Raw genomic sequence first — 23,926 nt, 5'->3', positions numbered from 1 at the left:
GGTCACAGTCCTCCACTGTTGCCTTTACTCCCCACATCTTTTTCTCACTCCTCTTTCAGCCCTTGGTATTTGTTGAGCTTCTCATGTACTGTCTTCCTGATGTTGTCGCGTGGGATTGCTAGATCACTAATGCTTTCTACATTGTTTTTCGCTCAACACGATAGTTTGTCAGTTAGCCATCCCCAGTTTGTCAGTCTGGATCTGGAATACCCACAGTATCTTAGCTCGGTCATTCTCTACCACCTTAGGAGGTGTCTTCCATTGTGACCTTGGCACTTCCAGCCCATACTCAGTGCAGATCTTCCTGTGCACTATCCCAGCCACTCGGTTATGGTGTTCTGTGTACGTTCTTCCTGCCTGCATCTTACACCCTTCTGTTATGTGCTGAACTGTCTCAGGAGTATCACTGCACAGCCTGCACCTGGGGTCCTCTCTGCTGTGGTAGATCCCTGCTTCTATTGTTGATCTGGCACTAAGTGCTGTTTACTGTGCTGCCATGATTAGTGCCTCTGTGTTGTCTTTCAGTCCGGCCTTTCCCAGCCACTGACAGGATTTCTTAATGTTGGTCACTTCTTCAATCTTTTGGTGGTACATGCCATGCAGGAGCTTGTCCTTCCATGATGGTTTGTCATCTTCTTCTGCTGCCTAAGGTATTCAGTCAGCAGCTCATCTTTGGGGGGCATCTTACTGATGTATTCCTGGATCTTGGTTCAATCAATCAATCAATCAATCAATCAATCAATTTTATTTAAAAAAGCCCAATATCACAAATCACAGTTTGCCTCACAGGGCTTTACAGCATGCGACATCCCTCTGTCCTTAGGACCCTCACAGCTGATCAGGAAAAACTCCTCAAAAAACCCTTTAATGAGGAAAAAACGGTAGAAACCTCAGGAAGAGCAACTGAGGAGGGATCCCTCTTCCAGGACGGCCAGACGTGCAATAGATGTCGTACAGAACAGATCAGCATAATAAATTAACAGTAATCCGTATGACACAATGAGACAGAGAGAGAGAGAGAGAGAGAGAGAGAGAGATCCAGGACTGACGGTAATGTGTTTCGTCCTGGACAGTGGCTCTGACGCTAACCAGTCCTCAGCCTCCCTTGTTCCTCTCAGTGTACAGTCTCAGGGGGCTGGAGTTGGGGTTAAACCCTCCATGCATTGTGAGAAGCTTCCTTGTCTTGATATCCGCGGCCTCTAGCTCCTCCTTTGGCCAGCTTATTATACCAGTACGGTATTTGATGACTGACAGGGTGTATGTGTTGATGGCTCGGACCTTGTTCTTTCCATTCACCTGACTTTTCAGGACATGTCTTACTCTGGATCGGTATAAATTTCTGGAATTTCTCAATTATGGGATCAATAAAGGTGTATCTTATCTTTGGCTGTGGCTGACTTTCTCGCGGCCTCCTTGTTGTTCCCATTTGCCTGTGGGATCCCAAGGTATTTGTAGCTGGCCGGATCATCTGCAGTGCTTCCTTCTGAAAGTTCAACCCCCTTGGTTCTGATTGTCTTCCTTCTCTTGGACACCATTCAACTACACTGATCTAGTTCGCTTCACATTCCAATGTCCTTGCTGTAGATCCTCGTGAGGTGGATCAGTGAGTTGATGTATTGCTCACTCCTGGCATACAGCTTGATGTCATCCATGTAGAGGAGGTGAGTGACAGTTGCTTCACTTCAGAACCAGTATCTGTAGCCACTCTTTGTGATGAGTTGGCTGAGGGGGTTCAGGCCTGTGCAGAACAGTGGCAGGGACAGGGCATCACCTTGGTATATGCTGCACCTGATGGTAACTTTTCCACAGCTCCATTATGGATGGATGGATGGATGGATGGATGGATGGATGGAACTCATTCTACCTAACAATTAGTTTCAAGTTATTTATTATCATACGAAAAACAACTGCAGTGAAGCATTGAAAACCTTCTCAGGCTCCCTCAAACAATGCTCATTAAATAATTACAAAATCTAGAATAAACTAATAGATATTTAACTTTAAGTATTTCCCCAAACTCTTTTATTGTTGCTGTTCCAACATGTTTAAATGTGTTGTTTTAATCTGTAATGTGTGCAGAGACTTTTGTGATGCTGCACTATGAATAAACTGAACTGAATCATATTTCCTAAAATGTTGAACTATTCCTTTAACTCTATATGTGTGTATTCATGTGTTCATCTCACCTGTAGTAAACTGAGTGAGTTCACTGAGGTGTTTGTGTTCACAGCTGTGCTCCAATCAAACTGCTTTATACTGATGTTTATCTTTTGATTTCCTCCTCAGGACTCCAGGCTGAAGGAGAACACAACTCAACAGGTACACACAGAAAGGAAAGACAAATAAAGAACCTTTAATGCAGAATCAGTAGTCAAGTTTTAGTTTAAAATATATTTAATTTATTTTACTGATGACTCTCTGCTTTATGTTCAGAGCCTGGTGATGTCAGATTGGTGGGAGGAGACAGTCGCTGTGCAGGAATACTGGAGCTGAAACTAGAGGGAGAATGGACACCAGTGACTGATGTTCCATATATTTCCCGTGGAGAACCACTGTCCTATCCCTGGACCCTGAAGGAAGCAACTGCTGCCTGCACAGAGCTGGACTGTGGCTCTGCTGTCGCTATAGGACGGAAAGAGGTCTCCTCAAGCATGGATGTGTTGAAGACCAAGTCTGACTGTGTTCACTCTGGATCTCCTCTGACAGAGTGTGCATCATCAGCCTCCTCTTCCTACATCCTGAATCTCACCTGCTCAGGTAAGCCCATCAGTGACATTATGTATGACATCATCTATGACAGTAATGTCCCCAGGTTGACTCACACATGTTCTGCTGTGTCCGTAAATGCACCAAGATATATATCTGTACATACAACAGTTCACTCCAACCAAGCGGTTTGATTGGACAGGAGGCACATCATGAGTGCTGATATACAATAGAACAGCATGGTCCTCCGATGAAGATGAAGGGAAGGAAAGATGCCTGCATGCTTCACTGCAAATATCCAAGTGTCCTCATATGACATCAGAAGATGTCACAGCACTACTGTCTGATTGGCTGCTAACTCTTCAGCATCACACAAATGCCACCAAAGTGATTGTCAGCAGACTCTTATTCTTATTTCACTGGTCACACAATAAATGGAAACATTCAGATTAATGTGCATGATACACAGTTGCTGGCTTGTGGTAACTTGTAGACTTACACAGAGTAGCGAGCTAGTGCACAGGAATGTTTATGTGTTGCTTAGCAACAGTCCAGTCCTGGTCCAGTTGCAGAACTATTTGTGCTGGCGGACAAATTATAATCTGTTGTCAGTTTTTACTTTTAACTTACAAAAAGTTCTTGTAGCACTGTTTTATAAAAGCAATATGACACGAGAGGGAGTGCTGTTGCTCTGAATATCAGCACGGCTGTAATCATCTGCGGCTGAATCAGAGCTGTGCTGATATTCGGAATAATAACGCTCCCTCTTGTGTCGTGTACCTTAAGTATATGAAGCATAAATGTGGGCTGTTTCAGGAGTCCCTCTGGCCAACCACTTGTGAAAAGGAAACAGATTTTTTAAACAGATTTCCACACTTGGTCACAGATCTCAGAAAAATAAGACAGTGAAAATGTTTTGACTTTTCTGTGTGGAGATGGGGGATACATTGCCCCCCAATCAGGCCCAATTCTAGACTGCTTCAAATTGGGGGTTGGCAGTAAGAGATGCTGGTTGATTATATGAATTTATCTTTCAAACCGTACACTGTCACATGAATGTTTTTGGTTTTATCCAAAGCTAAATGGGCATTATTTTTTAGGGTTTGAGGACATTTGGGGCTCAGAGTTGACCTCTTTAGGGGGGTCCATAGGGATCCTCCTCCGGGAAGAATTTTTTGATAAACAAGCTCTATTTTGATGCTTTTTTTATGTACTCTGGCACCTTATTTTCATTCAAAGTCACAGCTTTATCATTGGAGAGTTGAAATGTGTAAGTTGAAAAGTGACATTTATTCTTCAGATTTATTGTGAATTGTGATGTTTAAAACATTAGTGCCTCAGTGTGACTTTCCGAGTAGAATTACAATTGCTACCATTAAACCTTTATTGACTCAAGTACTGCAGTTAAGTACAATTTTAAATTACTTGTGCTTTTGTATTTCCATTTTCATACTGGTTTCATACTAATTCTACTCTTCATTTCAGAGGCAAAAATTCTACTTTTTTACTCCATTACTTCATTTATGTGACAGTTTTAGTTACTTTACAGATTCAGATTATTAATACAATGTATTAACCAACTAATAATTTACAATGTATTAGTATAGATTAAACCACCCAGTAGTAAGCCCACATTTAAAATGAGCTTCACCTTTAATATCAGCAACATTAATGCATCAATATTTATGATAAAATAATGTAATATTTATATATATATATATATATATATATATATATATATATATATATATATATATCCTTAAATGGGTGATTATACATAATGAGTAATTTTGCTTTTGGTAGTCTCTTATAAGTATATTTAGATTCTAATACTTTTTACTTATGCAGCCTCACCCCTAATATTCCAAAATGCTAAAAATGTCCAATCCGATATATTGATTTTAAAAAATCTAAATTGTTTTTTCATATAATTTTGTGCTTCAAATATTAAGCAAATTATGTGACATTACATAATGACTGTCACCGAGTCACGAGGTAAAAAGCTTTCAAAGTTTGCAGTGTGGTTGCCACAGAGATACATAACAGAGCCCATGGTCATGCAAGATTAAACATATCATGACACACTCCATTTAGAAAACAGAAAAATTCAATGACTGAGCTGTGCAAGAAAAAAAAATGCAAAAAAACAACAACAACAACAACAAAAAAACATAAAACAGGACCGAGGGGAAATGGGGGAATATCCCTACTAAATGTCCAGAGAACTTCAGTCTTCCTACTCCCCATGGCTAACAGCGAACAGATCAACTAATCACCATACTCACACCTAACCACAGAAATAACACAAGTCCCATTTTACGTATGGTGATATGATGTTTCTCTGCATGGGAAGCTGTAATAGAAAATGAAAGTAATAAATGACAGGATCATGCAAGTACTCACATAGTACCAGTCCAATTATCAAAGCATAACAAAAAAAGAGAAATTTGTCCAGTGTTATATATTTTAACTAAGTCCAAAAATGCTATGGCTCCCTCTGGTATATCAAACCTCTTCTCTGTACCATTGACTTTCATCTTAGGCATCACAGGATAAATCAGTGCATGGTCAATATTCATCTTCTTCAACTGTTCCCTCACGTCATGGAAGACCTTTTGTTTCTTGACCACGGCCACTGAATTATCACTAAAGAAAGAAATCCTTGGCCCAGTATGTGTGTGATGTCCCAGTTCTGCACCAAGACGGTGGGCTGCATTCATGACAAGTTGCTCAAGATCAGTCTGGAGTGATGCTTGTGACCAGGTTTTGGTGCAAGAGAATGGAGTGCATGGTCCGGTATTACCCTTCCCATTTTGCTTGTAATTTTGAGATAGTTAGGTAACCACTTCTTCATGTAGCTCATAGAATTCAATCCTTCTGTACCGTCAGGTAGACGAACCTTATGGCCACAAATGCTGTGTCAATTTTATCATCAATATCCTTTGTGATGTTGTTGGCCATTCCGTCCGTTGACTAGAAAATATTCAGGTCAGGGCTACTGCTACTGCTAGCATTTTCACATTCAGCCACTTCCACAGCATTAGCTTCTTCATTCCGCTCCACAATTTTGTTAGTAGTCTTGATTATTTTGTCCTTGGTTTAGATAATGTCAATAGGTATTTTGGAAAGGTAATTGTCAAGAGTGATTTTAGAGGGATTTCAGCTGCAAAGTATGATATTTTCACCAAGCAAATACATTAAGTAGTCGGATAACTGGACAACGTATTACCGATTGTAGTATTATGATGTACTACAGTTTAGCCTTTGCTCACCTGCTAGGGGTACAATCAGTGTCAAAGACTATACTGTCTCTATGTCATTACTTTCAAATGTATTAGGCTAAAAAGTGGAAAACTGGAATGTAATATGGGTGTTGGATGGGCTATATCACTGTCAGTGTCAATAGTATGTCGAGCCAGGTCTCACTCCGAAATCGTTGAAATCTGGCACTTGGGTGGTGACTTACGGTGTCAGAAACCCATGAAAAAGGTGTCCTTTAACATCAGCATGATACACAGTCGTTTGCTTTTTAGTGTAACAGCACCTGGCAGCGTCAGGGGAAACACTGCGGGACAAGGACAAAAGTTAAGGTGGCGAAAGTCTGGGTAAGGCGGGTGGGAGTGGTGGTGGATTTGTCCAACAAACTACTTCTTTCACCCGAGAGAGAGCGGTATTTGCATCCCACAAGATTCTAAAGTCCAACTCCATTCTTTTTTCCTAAACTCAACCACGAGTTTGTTGTTGAAGGAAAAAAAATCGTCACTTCACGGCATTGTACCAACACAGTGCTTTTATTTTGAAAGAGACTGTATGTAAACATTTAATTTCCTGTGAAAACAGAAGTATATCGCCGAAGAAGACAATGCATGTAACAGGCAGAAGTGTCCTAAAGCGTTAATAACCAACGCACCCAGGGTACCTTGCACGTTGTATGTGGACGTGGAAAACAAAAGTCAATATATGACGAGGTGGGAGTAAGAATATGTTGGTATGTCATGAACATGTAAACATCATTAAAACGTCGTAGTAGCCTATATATTATTAAAACAATGTCATAGTACAATATGTCATAAAAAACAAGTCAAACTGTCATAAGAAAGTCACAGTGTGTGCTAAAATGGCACACACTGATCAAAACCTTGAGAAGCTCTGATCTAAGATTACTGTTTCAAAATGCTCTAAAATGGATAGGGGGAAATTTCTCCTGAGAATGTTCCTAAGACAGACCAACAGACCAACCGACCTTCATTCATCCCCAAAGGGAAACTCAACTAATCTGATCAATTAACCCAACCCCCCTAATGGTTGGGTCACAGAAGATGTCAATTGAGTAGTGTTGAGTAGGTGATTATGGATTGTTGACAACCTGAGCAGAAGTAACAGAAAAAAGAAATCTGCAGATGATGATGTTAATGTTAGAAAACATGTTGAAAGTTTTGATAAATGGAATTGTTGTCAGTTTTGAATTGTTGTTTGATGACATCTTTTTATTTAGTGTCTGGTGTCTTTTATCTCTCTCTATTTTATCTTCTATTATCTCTCCAGACTCTGTCAGGCTGGTGCATGGGACCAGTCTGTGCTCAGGCAGACTGGAGGTGAAGTCTAACCAGAGGTGGTCCTCAGTGTGTGAAGCTGACTTTGACCAGCAGGATGCAGAGGTGGTCTGTAGGGAGCTTGGCTGTGGGGCTCCTTCAGTCCTCCAGGGGGCGCTCTATGGAGAAGTGGAGGCTCCAATGTGGACCAAAGAGTTCCAGTGTGGAGGCCATGAGTCTGCTCTCCTGGACTGTAGAAGCTCAGGCTCAGATAGAAACACCTGCTCACCTGGCAAAGCTGTTGGACTCACCTGCTCAGGTAGAAGAGGAGCTGCAGCTTTGATTTGGTTCATTTCTGTTCTGTTATCAGAGCCGGTACTGTAAATGTGAACTGTCAAAATTCCTGCGATCTCCCTGCCCCGGGGCCCCCATCTATAATGTCGTCCTTTTATATGATGTCAGAAGATGCTGTCTGCAAAGTGATTAACCGAACGAAGTCTACTATATTTGCTCCAGACCCTGTCCCAACCAAGCAGTTTAAATCCTGCTTACAGACCCTCAACCAACAAACAACATGTATTATAAACTCCTCACTTAATTCAGGCACATTTCCCACAGCGTTCAGACCTCAGTGGTAAAACCTCTTCTCAAAACAATCCAATCTAGAGCACTCAGACTTAAATAATTACAGACCGATTTCAAATCTACCTTTTCTTAGCAAAAATGTTTTAATCGACTAGTTCATCTTACTAACAGTGGCATTTTAGAAAGTTTCCAGGTTGGTTATTGAGCAAACCACAGCACAGAGACGGCCCGACTGAAGGTTGTAAACAATCTGAGAATTATTGTTGACGAGAACAATGTGACTGATCTTCTTCTGTTAGATTTAAGTGCAGCATTTAATAGACAGACTTACATAATGGGATGGTCTCTCTGACTGTTTTAGCTTGGTTTAGGTCTTATTTAACCGACAGTTTTGTGTCTGTCTGGGTGCTCATGTATCACAGACTCATAGCATTACATGTGGTGTTCCTCAAGGAAGCATTCTTGGACCACTTTTGTTCTCATTATCACTTGGAAATATTATTAACCATCACCACGTTAATCACCATTTTTATTCTGATGACACACTATTATACATCCCTGAATGCCTCAAATGCATTGGATGGTCTCATTGCCTGTCTTTCTGACATTAATGTTTGGATGGGTAAAAACTTTTTAAAGATAAATGAAGAAAAAACTTTCTTTCTTTTAATTGGTAAAAAAGCAGCAAGAGAAAAACTGCACTAACCACTTGGGATTGGTTTTAGACTCTGATTTAAATTTTAATTAATGTTTTAACCCAGAAAGATGCTGAAATACTCACTCACACTTTTATTACCAGCGGTTTAGACTATTGCAGTTCCCTTTTCACTGGACTACCCAAAGAGTCAAAAAGGAAACTATAGCTAGTCTAGGATGCTGCAGCCAGTGTGTTGGATATCAGAATGGCTGACGCTCTCTTGGAATTTTTAAACGTAAATTAAAGACCTGGGGCCTCATTTATAAAAGAGTGCTTAAGATTCATACTAAAAGTTGACCCAAAAGCGCCCAAAAGCTGAAAATGGCGTGCGCCAAAAAATAATCTGATTTATAAAACTGTGCGCACGCACATTTGCACGCAATGTTCTCTTTATAAATCACAGACCTCCTGGAGTTGTGCACACCCAGATCCGCCTCATATTCCGCCCTCTACACGCTCTAGTTCAACCATAAATGGTCATGCAAAACACCTCATGAATGCGATCTGCATATAGATAAGCCGGCATGCGAGTGTTCTCTCGTTTGAGTCACGGTAACAGGTGTGAGAAACAAACCAAAAAACGGAATTTCTCCGAGACTGAGCTAGAGACCCTTTAACGGGAGGTGGAGGACTGAAGAAAGATTTAGCTGAATAAATAAATATATTCCATGCAGTCGTGCCATCCTCTCCCCCTCCTGCGCTCACAGAGTGGACAATGAGACGTTAGAGGCAGTGCAGATTAAATAGGTATTTAGAAAGAATTTCAATTCAGGACTTGAGTTGGATTTTACAATGTTTTTATGAGACAATTATCACTCACTCCAAGTGCAAAATATGGCTGCTGGATTTAATTTCAATGATAACGTGGATCTAAGGTGGATATAGCGTGGCGTTAAATTTGTGTGAGACATCAATAAAACATCTGACTCCACTTCTCCACCTCGCCGTCTGCGTTGCCACTTCCCAGTGTCTCCAAAATGTGCGCACGCATGACTCAGAGTTTGCTTACAGGTGCGTACATTCTCCCGCTAAGTTTATTTTTATAAATCACAACCTGTGCGTGGTAAGTGGCGTACGCCACTTTCAAGCCCCGTTTTGTGCATAAGCAAGCTTTATAAATGAGGCCCCTGGCTTTTAAATCTGGCTTTTAATATGGAGTAACATTACAGTCTTGATTTTTAAGTTTTAACCATTAGATTTTACCTTTTTATCTCTCCTGTTGTTTTTTATTCTATTTTATTCATTTATTTTCTCTCTTTTTATTCTCTGGAGTTTTAACCATCTTTTGGTTAGTTTGTTCTGTTTTGGTTAGTTTGCTTTTTTCATATTGTATTGTCTTGTGTCTGTGTCATTGCAGTTTTGCCATGTGAAGCACTTTGGGCTGCATGTTTGTATGTAAGGTGCTATATAAAAAAAAAGTTGAGTTGAGTTTTTGTAATGAAACTCACTTTGTCCTTTTCCTGATGACTCTCTGGTTTCTGTTCAGAGTCTGTCAGGTTGGTGGGAGGAGACAGTCACTGTGCAGGAACACTGGAGGTCAAACATCAGGGAGAATGGAGACCAGTGGAGGACTCTGACTCTCCCTGGACCCTGAAGACAGCAGGTGTTGCCTGCAGAGATCTGGACTGTGGCTCTGTTGTTTCTGTAGGATGGAGAAAGGAGTCCTCAGCCAGACCTGTGTGGACGATCAGGTCTGAATGTGTTCACTCTGGATCTGCTCTGAGGGAGTGTGCAACACCAGATTCCTCTTCCTCTGTCCTGAATCTCACCTGCTCAGGTAAGCCCATCAGTGACATCATCAGTGACATCATCTATGACAGTAATGTCCCCAGGTTGACTCACACATGTTCCAGCTAGAATGGCAGCAGACTGTCTCCAGCAGCCATGATGGAGTCTGATGAGCTGCTGCCTCAGTAAATCAGGTGCAGCCATAAGAACCACTCCCAGATGAGGTAAATAATATTAATCATCTTGTTACAGTGTTCTGCTGAATAAAACTTGCATCCTGGCATTAATGTGGGTGCCACTTGATGCACTCCATCCACCCAATCATGTTTGCTGACCAAGTACAAGTACATACCCCCCCCCCCCATCCACCCAATCATGTTTGCTGACCAAGTACAAGTACATACCCCCCACCCCCACCCCCACCCCCCCCACCCCACCACCACCACCACCACCCTCTTGCCCTCACGTCAGCAGCACTCCGAAATGGCACAAGTCCCCCCTGCAAAAGAATGTGCCATGTTACTCCAAAAGAACTGCTCAGGAATGGCCCAAGGAACATGACAAAGAGGTCAAGGCCTCAACCTGACCTGGCCTCCAAATTCCCCAGATCACAATCTGATCAAGCATTTCTTGGCCATGCCCCTACCCCAGAGGTACCCCAAAGCCAGTGAGACTTCCTCAGATCCGTCTGTTGAATGATAGATGCAGGACCTCTGCGGTGTGTCCTTTGGTGTCTAGCATCAGGCCGTCGGTGGCAAAACCTTTGAGTCCTGTGTGTTTTGAGGTGGGGTACCAGCACGTCTCACTGATACTTGATCAGATTAGGATCTGGGGAATTTGGAGGCCAGGTCAATGCATTGAGCTATTTGTCACGTTCTTCGGGCCATTTCTGAACAGTTTATGTGGTGTGACATTGCACATTGTCCTGCTGCAGGAGACACTGCCATCGGGGACTGTCATTGTAATGAAAGGGGGTACTTGGTCAGCAATACTGCTTGGGTGCATGGAGCATCTCAGATAGCATTGACATGAATACCAGGCCCCATAGTCCCCTCGCAGAACATTGTATTATCACAAGATGAAGAAAGGAGGAAGCACAACTCCAAAATTTTTAAAACAATGGGTGCAAGTTGCAGAATGATTCCAAAAAAAACTTGTGGGCAACAGCATTCACAAAGGCCTAAGCCTTTTTCAGTGTATCAAACAGGATGTTTTGTGAGTGCTGTTGCCCACAAGTTTTTTTTATTATCACAAGATGATCAATGATGTTATTGTTACAAGTCAGTGGTTTTAGTGTTTTTGCTGATTGGTGCATATAAAACATACATGTGTGCTGCTTCAGGAGTCCCCTGGGCCAACCACCAACCAGCCTGAAAGGACTCCTTCTTCAGCTTGACAGCTTTCTGAGCCACTGGTTTCCAGCAGCAGGTTCTTTGGTTGCCACCATAACAGGCACCAATGACCTACTGGACACAACTTTGATCAGCTCAGCTCAGCCGGGGGCTCGTCAGTATCTCCACACCCACGTGGAGTCCTCCACCCTGGACAACTCCTTAAAAGGAGAGAGTCCAGCCCCTATCCCTTTGAGATTTTAGGGATCATTTTCTTAACAAATTTTTTTATTGTTGGTTACAGATCTTCTCAGAATAATCAGAAAGAGTGAGACCTTTTAACTTCTCTGTAGCATCACAGATGATGATGTTATTGTTTGAAAACATGTTAAAAGTGTTGAGAAATGGATAACGTATGTCAGAGAGTATGAAATGTAAATGTGATGTCAGACAGCTGCAGTCTGTGGTCTTATAAAGATGTGTTCTGTTGTTAATGATGAAGTGATGTTGGAATTGTTGTGAGTCCAGTTTGAATCAGTGAATTGTTGTTTGATGCCATCTTTTTATTTAGTGTCTGGTGTCTTTTATCTCTCTCTATTTTATCTTCTATTATCTCTCCAGACTCTGTCAGGCTGGTGGATGGGACCAGTCTGTGCTCAGGCAGACTGGAGGTGAAGTCTAACCAGAGGTGGTCCTCAGTGTGTGAAGCTGACTTTGACCAGCAGGATGCAGAGGTGGTCTGTAGGGAGCTTGGCTGTGGGGCTCCTTCAGTCCTCCAGGGGGCGCTCTATGGAGAAGTGGAGGCTCCAGTGTGGACCAAAGAGTTCCAGTGTGGAGGCCATGAGTCTGCTCTCCTGGACTGTAGAAGCTCAGGCTCAGATAGAAACACCTGCTCACCTGGCAAAGCTGTTGGACTCACCTGCTCAGGTAGAAGAGGAGCTGCAGCTTTGATTTGGTTCATTTCTCTTCTAATGAAACTCACTTTGTTCTTTTACTGATGACTCTCTGGTTTCTGTTCAGAGCCTTTCAGGTTGGTGGGAGGAGACAGTCACTGTGCAGGAACACTGGAGCTGAAACATCAGGGAGAATGGAGACCAATAACTGTCATTTACTCTCCCTGGACCCTGAAGGAAGCCGCTGCTGTCTGTGGACAGCTGGTCTGTGGCTCTGCTGTTTCTGTAAAACAGAAAGAGTTACCATTAAGCTCCATGTGGGGGATCAACTTTCAGTGTGTTAAGTCTGTACCTGCTCTGAGGGAGTGTGCAATATCAGACTTCTCTCGCGTTATCATGGATCTCACCTGCTCAGGTAAGCCCATCAGTGACATCATCTATGACAGTAATGTCCCCAGGTTGACTCACACATGTTCCAGCTAGAATGGCAGCAGACTGTCTCCAGCAGCCATGATGGAGTCTGATGAGCTGCTGCCTCAGTAAATCAGCTGCTGAATGCACCAAGATATATATCTGTATATATGAAACATACATGTGTGCTGCTTCAGGAGTCCCCTGGGCCAACCACCAACCAGCCTGAAAGGACTCCTTCTTCAGCTTGACAGCTTTCTGACCCACTGGTTTCCAGCAGCAGGTTCTTTGGTTGCCACCATAACAGGCACCAATGACCTACTGGACACAACTTTGATCAGCTCAGCTCAGCCGGGGGCTCGTCAGTATCTCCACACCCATGTGTCGTCCTTCACCCTGGACAACTCCTTAAAAGGAGAGAGTCCAGCCTCTATCCCTTTGAGATTTTAGGGATCATTTTCTAAACACATTTTTATTGTGGGTTACAGATCATCTCAGAAAAAACTGGACAGAGAAATGGATAACGTATGTTAGAGAGTATGAAATGTAAATGTGATGTCAGACAGCTGCAGTCTGTGGTCTTATAAAGACGTGTTCTGTTGTTAATGATGAAGTGATGTTGGAATTGTTGTGAGTCCAGTTTGAATCAGTGACTTGTTGTTTGATGCCATCTTTTTATTTAGTGTCTGGTGTCTTTTATCTCTCTCTATTTTATCTTCTATTATCTCTCCAGACTCTGTCAGGCTGGTGAATGGGACCAGTCTGTGCTCAGGCAGACTGGAGGTGAAGTCTAACCAGAGGTGGTCCTCAGTGTGTGAAGCTGACTTTGACCAGCAGGATGCAGAGGTGGTCTGTAGGGAGCTTGGCTGTGGGGCTCCTTCAGTCCTCCAGGGGGCGCTCTATGGAGAAGTGGAGGCTCCAATGTGGACCAAAGAGTTCCAGTGTGGAGGCCATGAGTCTGCTCTCCTGGACTGTAGAAGCTCAGGCTCAGATAGAAACACCTGCTCACCTGGCAAAGCTGTTGGACTCACCTGCTCAGGTAGAAGAGGAGCTGCAGCTCTGATTTGGTTCATTTCTCTTCTAATGAAACCCACTTTGTTCTTTTACTGATGACTCTCTGGTTTCTGTTCAGAGTCTGTCAGGTTGGTGGGAGGACACAGTCACTGTGCAGGAACAGTGGAGGTCAAACATCAGGGAGAATGGAGACCAGTGAATGGTTATTACTCTGACTGGACCCTGAAGACAGCAGGTGTTGCCTGCAGAGATCTGGACTGTGGCTCTGCTGTTTCTGTAGGAGAGAGAAAGGAGTCCTCAGCCAGACCTGCGTGGAGGATCGACTCTGACTGTGTTCACTCTGGATCTGCTCTGAGGGAGTGTGCAACATCATCTTCCTCTTCCTCCATCCTGAATCTCACCTGCTCAGGTAAGCCCATCAGTGACATCATCAGTGACATCATCTATGACAGTAATGTCCCCAGGTTGACTCACACATGTTCCAGCTAGAATGGCAGCAGACTGTCTCCAGCAGCCATGATGGAGTCTGATGAGCTGCTGCCTCAGTAAATCAGCTGCTGAATGCACCAAGATATATATCTGTATATATGAAACATACATGTGTGCTGCTTCAGGAGTCCCCTGGGCCAACCACCAACCAGCCTGAAAGGACTCCTTCTTCAGCTTGACAGCTTTCTAAGCCACTGGTTTCCAGCAGCAGGTTCTTTGGTTGCCACCATAACAGGCACCAATGACCTACTGGACACAGCTTTGATCAGCTCAGCTCAGCTCAGCCGGGGGCTCGTCAGTATCTCCACACCCACATGGCGTCCCCCTTTAAAGGAGAGAGTCCAGCCCCTATCCCTTTGAGATTTTAGGGATCATTTTCTAAACAAATTTTCATTGTGGCTTACAAATCATCTCTGAAAAAAATGGACAGAGAAATGGATAACGTATGTTAGAGAGTACTTGTACTCGTACTTGTCTCGTCGTCGTACTCGTTGTCCTCTGCTTATCCGGGTCCGGGTTGGGCGAACTCCCATGCCCCCTCCAGCACCCTGGTGAGGGTAAAGAGCTGGTCCAAGGTTCCGCGTCTGGGACGAAAACCACATTGCTCCTCCTCAATCTCAGGTTCAACTATCGACCAGACCCTCTTCTCCAGCACCCTGGAGTAGACCTTACCGGGTAGGCTGGGGAGTGTGATCCTCCAAGAACCGTCACCTTACCCTGGTGGAGGAGTTTGAGTGCCCTAATGACCCTAGGAGCTGTGTTGTCGGGGGCATTTTGCCCCTGGTAGGGTTTCCCATGGCAGATAGGTTCTGGGCGAAGGGTCAGACGAAGGACGGTTCAAAAGACCCTTCATGATGGAAAACAATGTGAGCTTGCGTACCCGGCCCGGAGGGTTACCAGGGCTCCACCCTGGAGCCAGGCCTGCGGTTGGGGACCGTGGGCGAGCTCCTGGTGGCCAGGCCTTCGCCCATGGGGTCCGGCCGGGCCCAGCCCGAACCTGCTACATGGGCTCGTCCCCCTGCAGGCCCACCACCTGCAGAGGGATCCAGAAGGGTTCGATGCAGTGTGGATCAGGCAGCAGACCAAGGCGGGGGCCTTGGCGGTCCGATCCTCGGCCACGGAAGTTGGCTCTTGGGACATATGTTAGAGAGTATGAAATGTAAATGTGATGTCAGACAGCTGCAGTCTGTGGGCTTATAAAGACGTGTTCTGTTGTTAATGATGAAGTGATGTTGGAATTGTTGTGAGTCCAGTTTGAATCAGTGAACTGTTGTTTGACGACATCTTTTTATTTAGTGTCTGGTGTCTTTTATCTCTCTCTCTATTTTATCTTCTATTATCTCTCCAGACTCTGTCAGGCTGGTGCATGGGACCAGTCTGTGCTCAGGCAGACTGGAGGTGAAGTCTAACCAGAGGTGGTCCTCAGTGTGTGAAGCTGACTTTGACCAGCAGGATGCAGAGGTGGTCTGTAGGGAGCTTGGCTGTGGGGCTCCTTCAGTCCTCCAGGGGGCGCTCTATGGAGAAGTGGAGGCTCCAATGTGGACCAAAGAGTTCCAGTGTGGAGGCAATGAGTCTGCTCTCCTGGACTGTAGAAGCTCAGGCTCAGATAGAAACACCTGCTCACCTGGCAAAGCTGTTGGACTCACCTGCTCAGGTAGAAGAGGAGCTGCAGCTTTGATTTGGTTCATTTCTCTTCTTCATTGAAACTCACTTTGTTCTTTTACTGATGACTCTCTGGTTTCTGTTCAGAACCTGTCAGGTTGGTGGGAGGAGACAGTCGCTGTGCAGGAACAGTGGAGGTCAAACATCAGGGAGAATGGAGACCTTTGATTAGCTATGACTGGACCCTGAAGACAGCAGGTGTTGTCTGCAGAGATCTGGACTGTGGCTTTGCTGTTTCTGTAGGACAGAAAGAGGATTTCTTAGGCAGCTCTGTGTGGACGATCATCTCCAACTGTATTGAGTCTGGATCTGCGCTGAGGGAGTGTGTAAAGTCAGATTTTTCTTTCTACACCTGGAATTTTCCCTGCTCAGGTAAGCCTATCAGTGACATCATCTATGACATCATCTATGACAGTGATGTTTCCGTTATGTTCCATTACAGTGACTGTCAGTGGAGTGAACTGGAGAGTTATCCAGGACAATGACATCCTAAACTGTAGAGAACTGGGCTTGTTTCTAAAAGTTCTCCATCCATCCATAGCCTGCTGAGCTTCACCTGACAGGACACACCTGTCTGTCTCTCTGTCTGTCTCTTTGTTTAGAGACGTGCTGCTTCAGCCAGTGGGTCCACACCATTACCACACGAGTGTACAATTGCAGTGCACCAGATGAATGTAGTCTACATACCATCAGACAGTTATCATAGCCAGTAGATACACCAGACTGACTGCTGAAGTCCAGCAGAGAGAGCGGCGTTTATGTCACCACGACCACATGACTCATACAAACACAAACAAGTGAAGGGAAATGAATAAGACTTACATAAAATCAAATTGTCAACATTACTGTCTATGCAGGCAACTATTTGTCACCTCAGGAAGCCACCCAGGGGCCTGTATCACGAAGCAGGATTAATGTCTCAGCGAGGTAACTTCAGGGTTAACCCTGGGTTTTCGGTCTCACGAAGCCGGTTCAGTTCTTATCGGGGTAGATCACCATGGTAACTTACTCTGAACGGCTATCCTGCTCCGGAGCAGGGTAAGTTCAGGGTTGAATCTGATCCTATAAAAAGCACCACCCACTGGCCAATCAGCTGTTGATGGCTGACAGAAATGCAGCCCAGTCATGACGGGAAGTTTAATTCATTTGATTGATTTTGATTTGAAAGTTTATTTTGAACATTAAAAAAGAAAAGAAAGCAACAACAACAGACAGTGAAAAGATTGTTCAAAAAGGAGTGGAAAGAAGTGGAACTTTCATCCCACCCCTTCATAAGAAAGAAACTGATCATTTGCGAACACTTAATAGCACCATTAATTAGTGCTAGACGTTAGACGATAATTGTAATACACGCAATTCATCTGTGCAGCATTGATTTCATGGGATTCAAGGGTGTGATCAGTGTCAGATGTACAGGTACAGGTACTGTAGCTACTTGAACCAGTGATGAGTCATTTAACCTACACATCATTTTATTTGCTGCCTTGTGTTGTCTTGATTTTTCCCTCTCTCCTCCTCTATTTCTTCTTTCCTCACCCGTTTTTTTCTTCTCTGTTATGTGATTTCATTGATGTTTTGACAGGGGAATTTCTTTGATAAGCTTTTAGTGGCTTCTAACCTCTCCGGCACTTTTCTTTTTTTAATCTTGTAAATGTTATACTGTCTGTTTTTAACATTATGTGCAAATAAACTAATCTAAACTAAAACTAAACATTATTCATCCCGTTATGTGTTGCCACGCGTGTTTCCTCCTCCTGCAGCTGCCACGGTGTTGGCCTTTTCTCTAATGTTGCTTTTCTCCTCCTCATATTTTAGTAGAATTAATCTCTGATCCTCACATGAGAAATACTTTTTTTTTTTTCCTCACATACGGCGCTCTGTGGGGACGCTCAGTGACGCTGCGCTTCTCTCATGATTGTGATTGGTCTGCTGCGTGCGCGTTCACAGCTCTTGATAAAGCAACCCTGGGTTGAGTTACCGAGTTGATATCCAGCGTCGTGATACCGATTATCCTGATTGCCATTGTTAGGGTTAGTCAACCCAGGATAGGTCTGGGTAACCCAGGAAAGGTTGATCTCGCTTCGTGATACAGGCCCCTGGCTTTTGACCTGTAGACCAACAGTGTTGTTTGTTTTGTCAGTTGACAGTTACGTGGTTGCTGCCGCTGGCTGACAGACTCCACTCCATTTACACAGCTTTCGTTTGTGTTTCTTTGAGTCATGTGGTCGTGGTGACATGAACGCTTAAACTTAGCAGTGGATGTGGCGTATCTACTGGCTACGATAACTGTCAAAAGGAGTGCAGACTCCACCTAATTGGCACATTGCAGGTGTACCACGACGTACTATTGGTGCTGACCCAGTATTTACTGACTTGCTTCTTCAGCCAATCATTTCTCTGTATTTACAGACCTGCTGCTTCAGCCAATCATCTCTCTGTATTTACTGACCTGCTGCTTCAGCCAATCATCTCTCTGTATTTACAGACCTGCTGCTTCAGCCAATCATCTCTCTGTATTTACAGACCTGCTGCTTCAGCCCAACATCTCTGCGTCCTCCTCCATGGACGGGGTCTCCGAGGCCCAGCAGCAGGGGTTTCAGGTGCTCAGAGGCTCCAACTTCACCATCAGCTGCTCCATCCAGCCACAGTACCCAGGAGGCTCCTTCCAGCTCACCTTCACCTCCTCCAACTCAGCACACAACTACACCCAACCAGCTGTCAATCACTCTGCCTACTTCCTGTTTCTTGAAGCAGAGCCCGCCCACCAAGGAAGCTACAGCTGTGTTTATCACCTCTATGTTTTCTCTCATAACTTCTCCTCTGAGAGCCGCCTGCTCTCCGTCACTGTCTCAGGTAAGCTGACTGTTTACATGCAGGTTTGGAGAAGATGATTGGTCCACACTGACTGAAAATGATCAGCTGACCACATGTTGTTTCTGGAATGACACTGTGACGACTGTCATTGTGTCACGTATGTCATATAGTAACCAAACTTATACAAAGTGTTTCAATGGCAACAGCAACGATTTACTGTAGGACTGAGCATGTTTGGTTACCAGTATAACTCTGGTTCTCTGACAACTCAGTGAGGTGTTACTATCATAGACATATATACGTAGATGCCACATCGAGCGCTGAGCTGTATGTTGCCGCCATATTGGATGTGGCAAGGCTGCGCCGTAAACTAATACAAGCGCCTTTCTACAAAGAAATTTACGTTAATGCCTCTCGTTTATTCATTCACACACACACTAATATACTTGGGAAACAGTTAGGCACCAAAAACAATGTATTTGATCTTCTCAGATGGCTAAGATAAGAACTTTATTGATCCCACACAGGAGTAATTCACCTTACATCAGCTATGTATATATATATATATATATATATATATATACTGCTCCCATTTTTAATGGGCTGAACTCAAAGATCTAAAACATTTTCTATATACACAAAAGACCTATTTCTCTCTTAAAGACCACTCTGAAATGTGTGTTACCAGTCCATGAATGGAGGGAAGAGTTGCTTTGTTGTGCAGCTGAGGATCACCTGTTGTGGATGAGTAAAGCTAAAAGAATAGTGGTTCCTGATGCAGTCCTTGCTGTGCAGTGTTCCAGTGGTGCAGAGGAAGCTGTTCTCTCTGTGTGTCCTTACAGAGTTAGCAGTAACCTCTAACAGGGCTTCGTTCTTCTTTGCTTGAACAAAATCACAGAAGCTCCAGCACATCGGTTGGGATCACTGGACTCCACAGATCCCAACAGACGTGCTGGAGCTTCTGTGATTGGTCACAGCTGAGGGTGATTCCCATAGTGAGACACTGAGCGAGGGTCAAAAGAGAACCAGACACTGAAGCTGTTTGTGGTTTGTTCTAGTTTACACCTGAGTACTGACTGTTTAATGTCACAGATACAGCTAGAGGCTTCACTGTATCGGCCTACTGTCTGGTAGGGAAACACCCACATGTCAGCCCACATAGAAAAGTCTCACTAAAGTCACCTCAGGTTTATTTCTACAGATTATTCTCACAGGACTTTATCATGTGAACAACGAAAGATGTAATGACTTTCTATGTGTTTGTTCAGATCCAACACCTTTCATCATCAGAGCCATCGTGCTGAGTCTGCCTTTGGTCACTGTCCTTTACTTCTACTGTAAGGTACTGGCATGTGTCTGTTGTTTAGACCTGTGACTGACATGAAGCACTCAGTCTGTGTTTACTGAAGTGAAGAGAGGAGTGATGCAGGAAGTCACGTGTGTGTGCTGTCATGTGTCTCCAGGCCAGCAGGGGGCAGAAGGTGGCCAGACAGGAGAACACTGAGCTGGATTATTATAACCTGGGTGTTGCTGCAGCTGAAGGAGAAGAAGAAGGAGCTCAGGGAGCAGAGTAGCACCTCCAAGGAGCTCACCTCACATCCACATGGGTTTTTATACGCATGTCAAAGTCACAATATAAAAAACAATCATATTTTAGCCCCCCCCCACACTCAAAACACAAATGATCAGAATAAATATATGGTCTGTCAGTCACAGTTAATAACCAATACTGACAGTAACTGCAGAAGGAAAAACTAAATAAATAAATAAACAGAAGAAACTGGTGGGTAGCGATCACACAGACTTTGTAAAATCAAGGCTGGCCTCAGATAATGTCGGTGGCTATTGCATCTCAAAGATGGAGCTCAGGGCCTGGCTTCTCCAGCTGCAGTCCTGTCATTTGATGCAATGAAGGCCTTTGACCATCTCGAGTGGCAGCTTTTGTGGTCAGTGCTTCATGTGATGGGCTTTGGCATTCCTTTCATTAACACTGTCAAGGTGCTGTATGATAATCCAACAGCTATGGTGCAGAATTTGCTCCCCTCCATTTCCTATCTGCAGAAGGTCGAGGCGGTGTTGCCCTTTGAGCCCACTGGTGTCCGCACTTTCGTTCAAGCTACTGGCACAGACTGTTTGTCACTCTCCACTGCTGTTGATCACACATCACCATATTTCGTTATACATGGATGACATGCTATTGTACATAAATAGTGCTAATTTGTGTGTATTCAGCAGATCCTGTCTATATTTGATCAACATGGGAATCTATTGGCCATATTACCACTGAGTCAGACAATGAACAGTGCCCTGTCCCTTCCCTCATTCCAGTCATCAAAAATTTCACATACCTGTCAATTGAAAATTTCCCTTCAATTCAAGCTATAGTTAAACATAATTTCAGCAACATGCTGAATAGAATTGCCTTTGATGTAATCGGGTGGTCTGTGCTGTTTCAATAATTAAGATGAACACGTTACCCAGAGCAAATTTTGCTGGCTAGACGCACACAATGTCAACAAGGAAACAGCTTCTACACGACAACTTCATATCGTCTAATTGTTCTGTCTTTGTACGATTTCTTGACCTGAACAATATTTAGAAACCCTTTAAATCCACCCATCACTGAAGAACACATTAGTTTTCATGTCATCCATCCAAACTGGTGCTTCAAGTGAAATTCTCTCTGTGCTTATCGTCCTCTGAAATGAAGAACACTCTGCATTTTGCTCCATACAGAGATAACAGTGTCTGTAAATCAACGAAGTCTTTCAGTTTCAGTCGTCCTGACTTTGTCCTTTGGCGTGTTCTCTTGGATCAGCTTTATGAATAAGTCTTACAGCTCTGACTTTTAGCACTCTAGTTTTTGGATTTAGGAGAAAGTTGTATATTTACTCTTTTTTTTTTTTTTAACCTGCCAGAGACCATAGGAATGACATGTATGAATTTTGAAAATGGGTGTGGTTCCTCTTTACTTCCATGATTTTGCTTCTTTCATAAACATTTTGTTTCTGATGAAGGATTTTGTTTAAGGATCTTTCTTAATTTTGTGCTAGAAAAAAACCCAAATTTTCTGATGACTGATTTTGCCAATTTAGGATGCAGAATTTTGCTTTATTTGTGATAATAGATTTTGGATTTTTCAACCTGCGGCCCTTCGTTTCATGTCACCCCTCTGTCAGCTCCCATATTTCCTGTCTGTCTTCAGCTGTAATATTATGAACACACAAAAAAAGAAATATTATAATTTGATGGAGGATTTTGCTTATTTCATAAGAATTGCGCTTGTTTTTTTGTTTTTTTTTATGGAAAAATTGTCTAATTTTGTGATGATGTATTTTGCCAATTTAATAATGAAAGGCAAGATTTGCTTAATTTTGTGATGGACAATTCTGCATTTTTACAATAAAGATGTTTTCTGAACTTAAGAAAGAAGGATTTTGCTCAATTTTGTGATGGAAGGAATTTTATTGTTTCATAAGAATGTTGCTCAATTTCTTACCGAACAGCTTTGATACCAAATATCCTCATAACTCATCAAAAGTATGAATAAAAATATGGCAATAAAATGAAGGAGAAATAAGGAGTGGACAAGATGTGAATGACTGATAAGGTCTATCTGACTGAAGTGCTGCGTCTATAATCACTTTAGCTGATTATTTTTTCTAATTAAATACAATCTTTGTTTTTTTTTTATTATTTCCAGGTCTCATCACACAGGTGTCTTGTGTTACTCTGAGCTGCAGTGATGAATCAGTCAGCCAGATGTCACTGTAGGGAGAAAATTAACGCAACACATCATCATCATGTGTTTAGTGACATGAGATTCATATTCACAAAGTAGAAGGATGCATTTCTCAGCAAAATATCTTTTAATATTCAGTACTCAGCTTTTATTTAAATTAAAAACACATTATGTAATAAAAGCTGCGAGCAGCGTTGGGCGGGACCTCAGAATCTCGTCAATTTCGGCCTCCAGCTCACTCAGTGTGAATTATTTGTAAGAGCAGAAATGATGATAAAACTTTTTTTTAAAATTGTTTTTTTATGTGTGTGTGCTCTGCCCAAGATGTACTGTAGTGCAAGTAGTGTATGAGAGGGACATGACAAAGTTCAAACAGTAATCCCATCTTAATTGTTGTTTGAGAGCAGGGACAGGGAGAGAATGTAGGACTGTTAATTAGTAATTTTTTCCCCTTGAACAATAAAGTGAAACAATTACTTATGTAAATGAATGTCCTGACATTGTTTTAACTAAATGTAACTGTGATATGTCAGCTATGGAAACAAAATGTCTTCTGTAACACTTCCTCAAAGATGTGTATTCTCTCCTGATGTTTGTAACACTCTGTTGTGGACTTGTGCTTGAAATGAGGTAATTTGTAACCCTCCAGGTCATTCAGTTGGGTTCAGAGAAATAATATTGATGAAAATAAATGGAAATACTTTTAAGGTCATTTTTAAAGTAATTTAAAACCTCTTGACCCGCTGAAGAGCTTGGGTGTACAACAAATGAATGCGCTCATTATCAAGTTCATTTTCAAAAAATTAAAGGGCTCTTATGAAGGTGGTGTGAGCTCATATTTTGAAAGTTGTAGACATAAGCCATGTGACCTGGTGAAACTTTCACATGTGTGACGATCAAACAACACATCCATATTCATTTGAAATCATGTGACCTAGTAAAAGCTTGACTGATGTGGACTGGCTGCTGTGAGGATGTAAGTAACAGCAAGCAGACACAAATATATACTAGTTAATGTCAGTGGAGAAACTGAGCAGGACTACATGTATGTGATCGTGTATCGCTGCAGCACAGTTGTAGCTACAGATTTGATTCAAATTTTAAATGAGGCAAAAAGAGTTTGACCTGGAAATCTTGTTTTTACGTGTTTTTGCTACCAGGCATTTATTCAGGAAGCTGTAGGCCGAGGTCCTTAATAAAGATGTGACACAGTTAATGAGGTTAAATCCATTTGAATTTAATAACAGTCTCGTTATGTGTGACCTTTATCTGTTCAGTTTGTGTCTCAGCTGTTTCTGCTGTTCAGATGCTTTAAATTCAGA

At 42.9% G+C, this 23,926-nt stretch overlaps 1 protein-coding gene across 1 annotated transcript in view; it reads left to right on the top strand.

Moving 5' to 3' along the window:
• LOC125905936 (scavenger receptor cysteine-rich type 1 protein M130-like) overlaps positions 1–22,168 on the top strand; it is a 362,554-nt gene extending 340,386 nt beyond the window's left edge. The window contains exons 14-23 of the mRNA XM_049604264.1: positions 10,007–10,297; positions 12,201–12,506; positions 12,600–12,887; positions 13,617–13,922; positions 14,016–14,306; positions 15,735–16,040; positions 16,136–16,420; positions 18,572–18,901; positions 20,131–20,204; positions 20,326–22,168. Of these exons, the coding sequence (XP_049460221.1) occupies positions 10,007–10,297; positions 12,201–12,506; positions 12,600–12,887; positions 13,617–13,922; positions 14,016–14,306; positions 15,735–16,040; positions 16,136–16,420; positions 18,572–18,901; positions 20,131–20,204; positions 20,326–20,436 (2,588 nt within the window). The 3' untranslated portion in view covers positions 20,437–22,168. The remainder of the gene's footprint in view (positions 1–10,006; positions 10,298–12,200; positions 12,507–12,599; positions 12,888–13,616; positions 13,923–14,015; positions 14,307–15,734; positions 16,041–16,135; positions 16,421–18,571; positions 18,902–20,130; positions 20,205–20,325) is intronic.
• The last annotated feature ends 1,758 nt before the right edge of the window (positions 22,169–23,926 follow it).

This window comes from Epinephelus fuscoguttatus, linkage group LG18 (assembly GCF_011397635.1).
Source record: "Epinephelus fuscoguttatus linkage group LG18, E.fuscoguttatus.final_Chr_v1".
In the NCBI taxonomy this organism is placed as follows: domain Eukaryota; kingdom Metazoa; phylum Chordata; class Actinopteri; order Perciformes; family Serranidae; genus Epinephelus; species Epinephelus fuscoguttatus.
The sequence above is the reverse complement of the archived record's forward strand: the minus strand, read 5'-3'. Positions and strand labels throughout refer to the sequence as shown.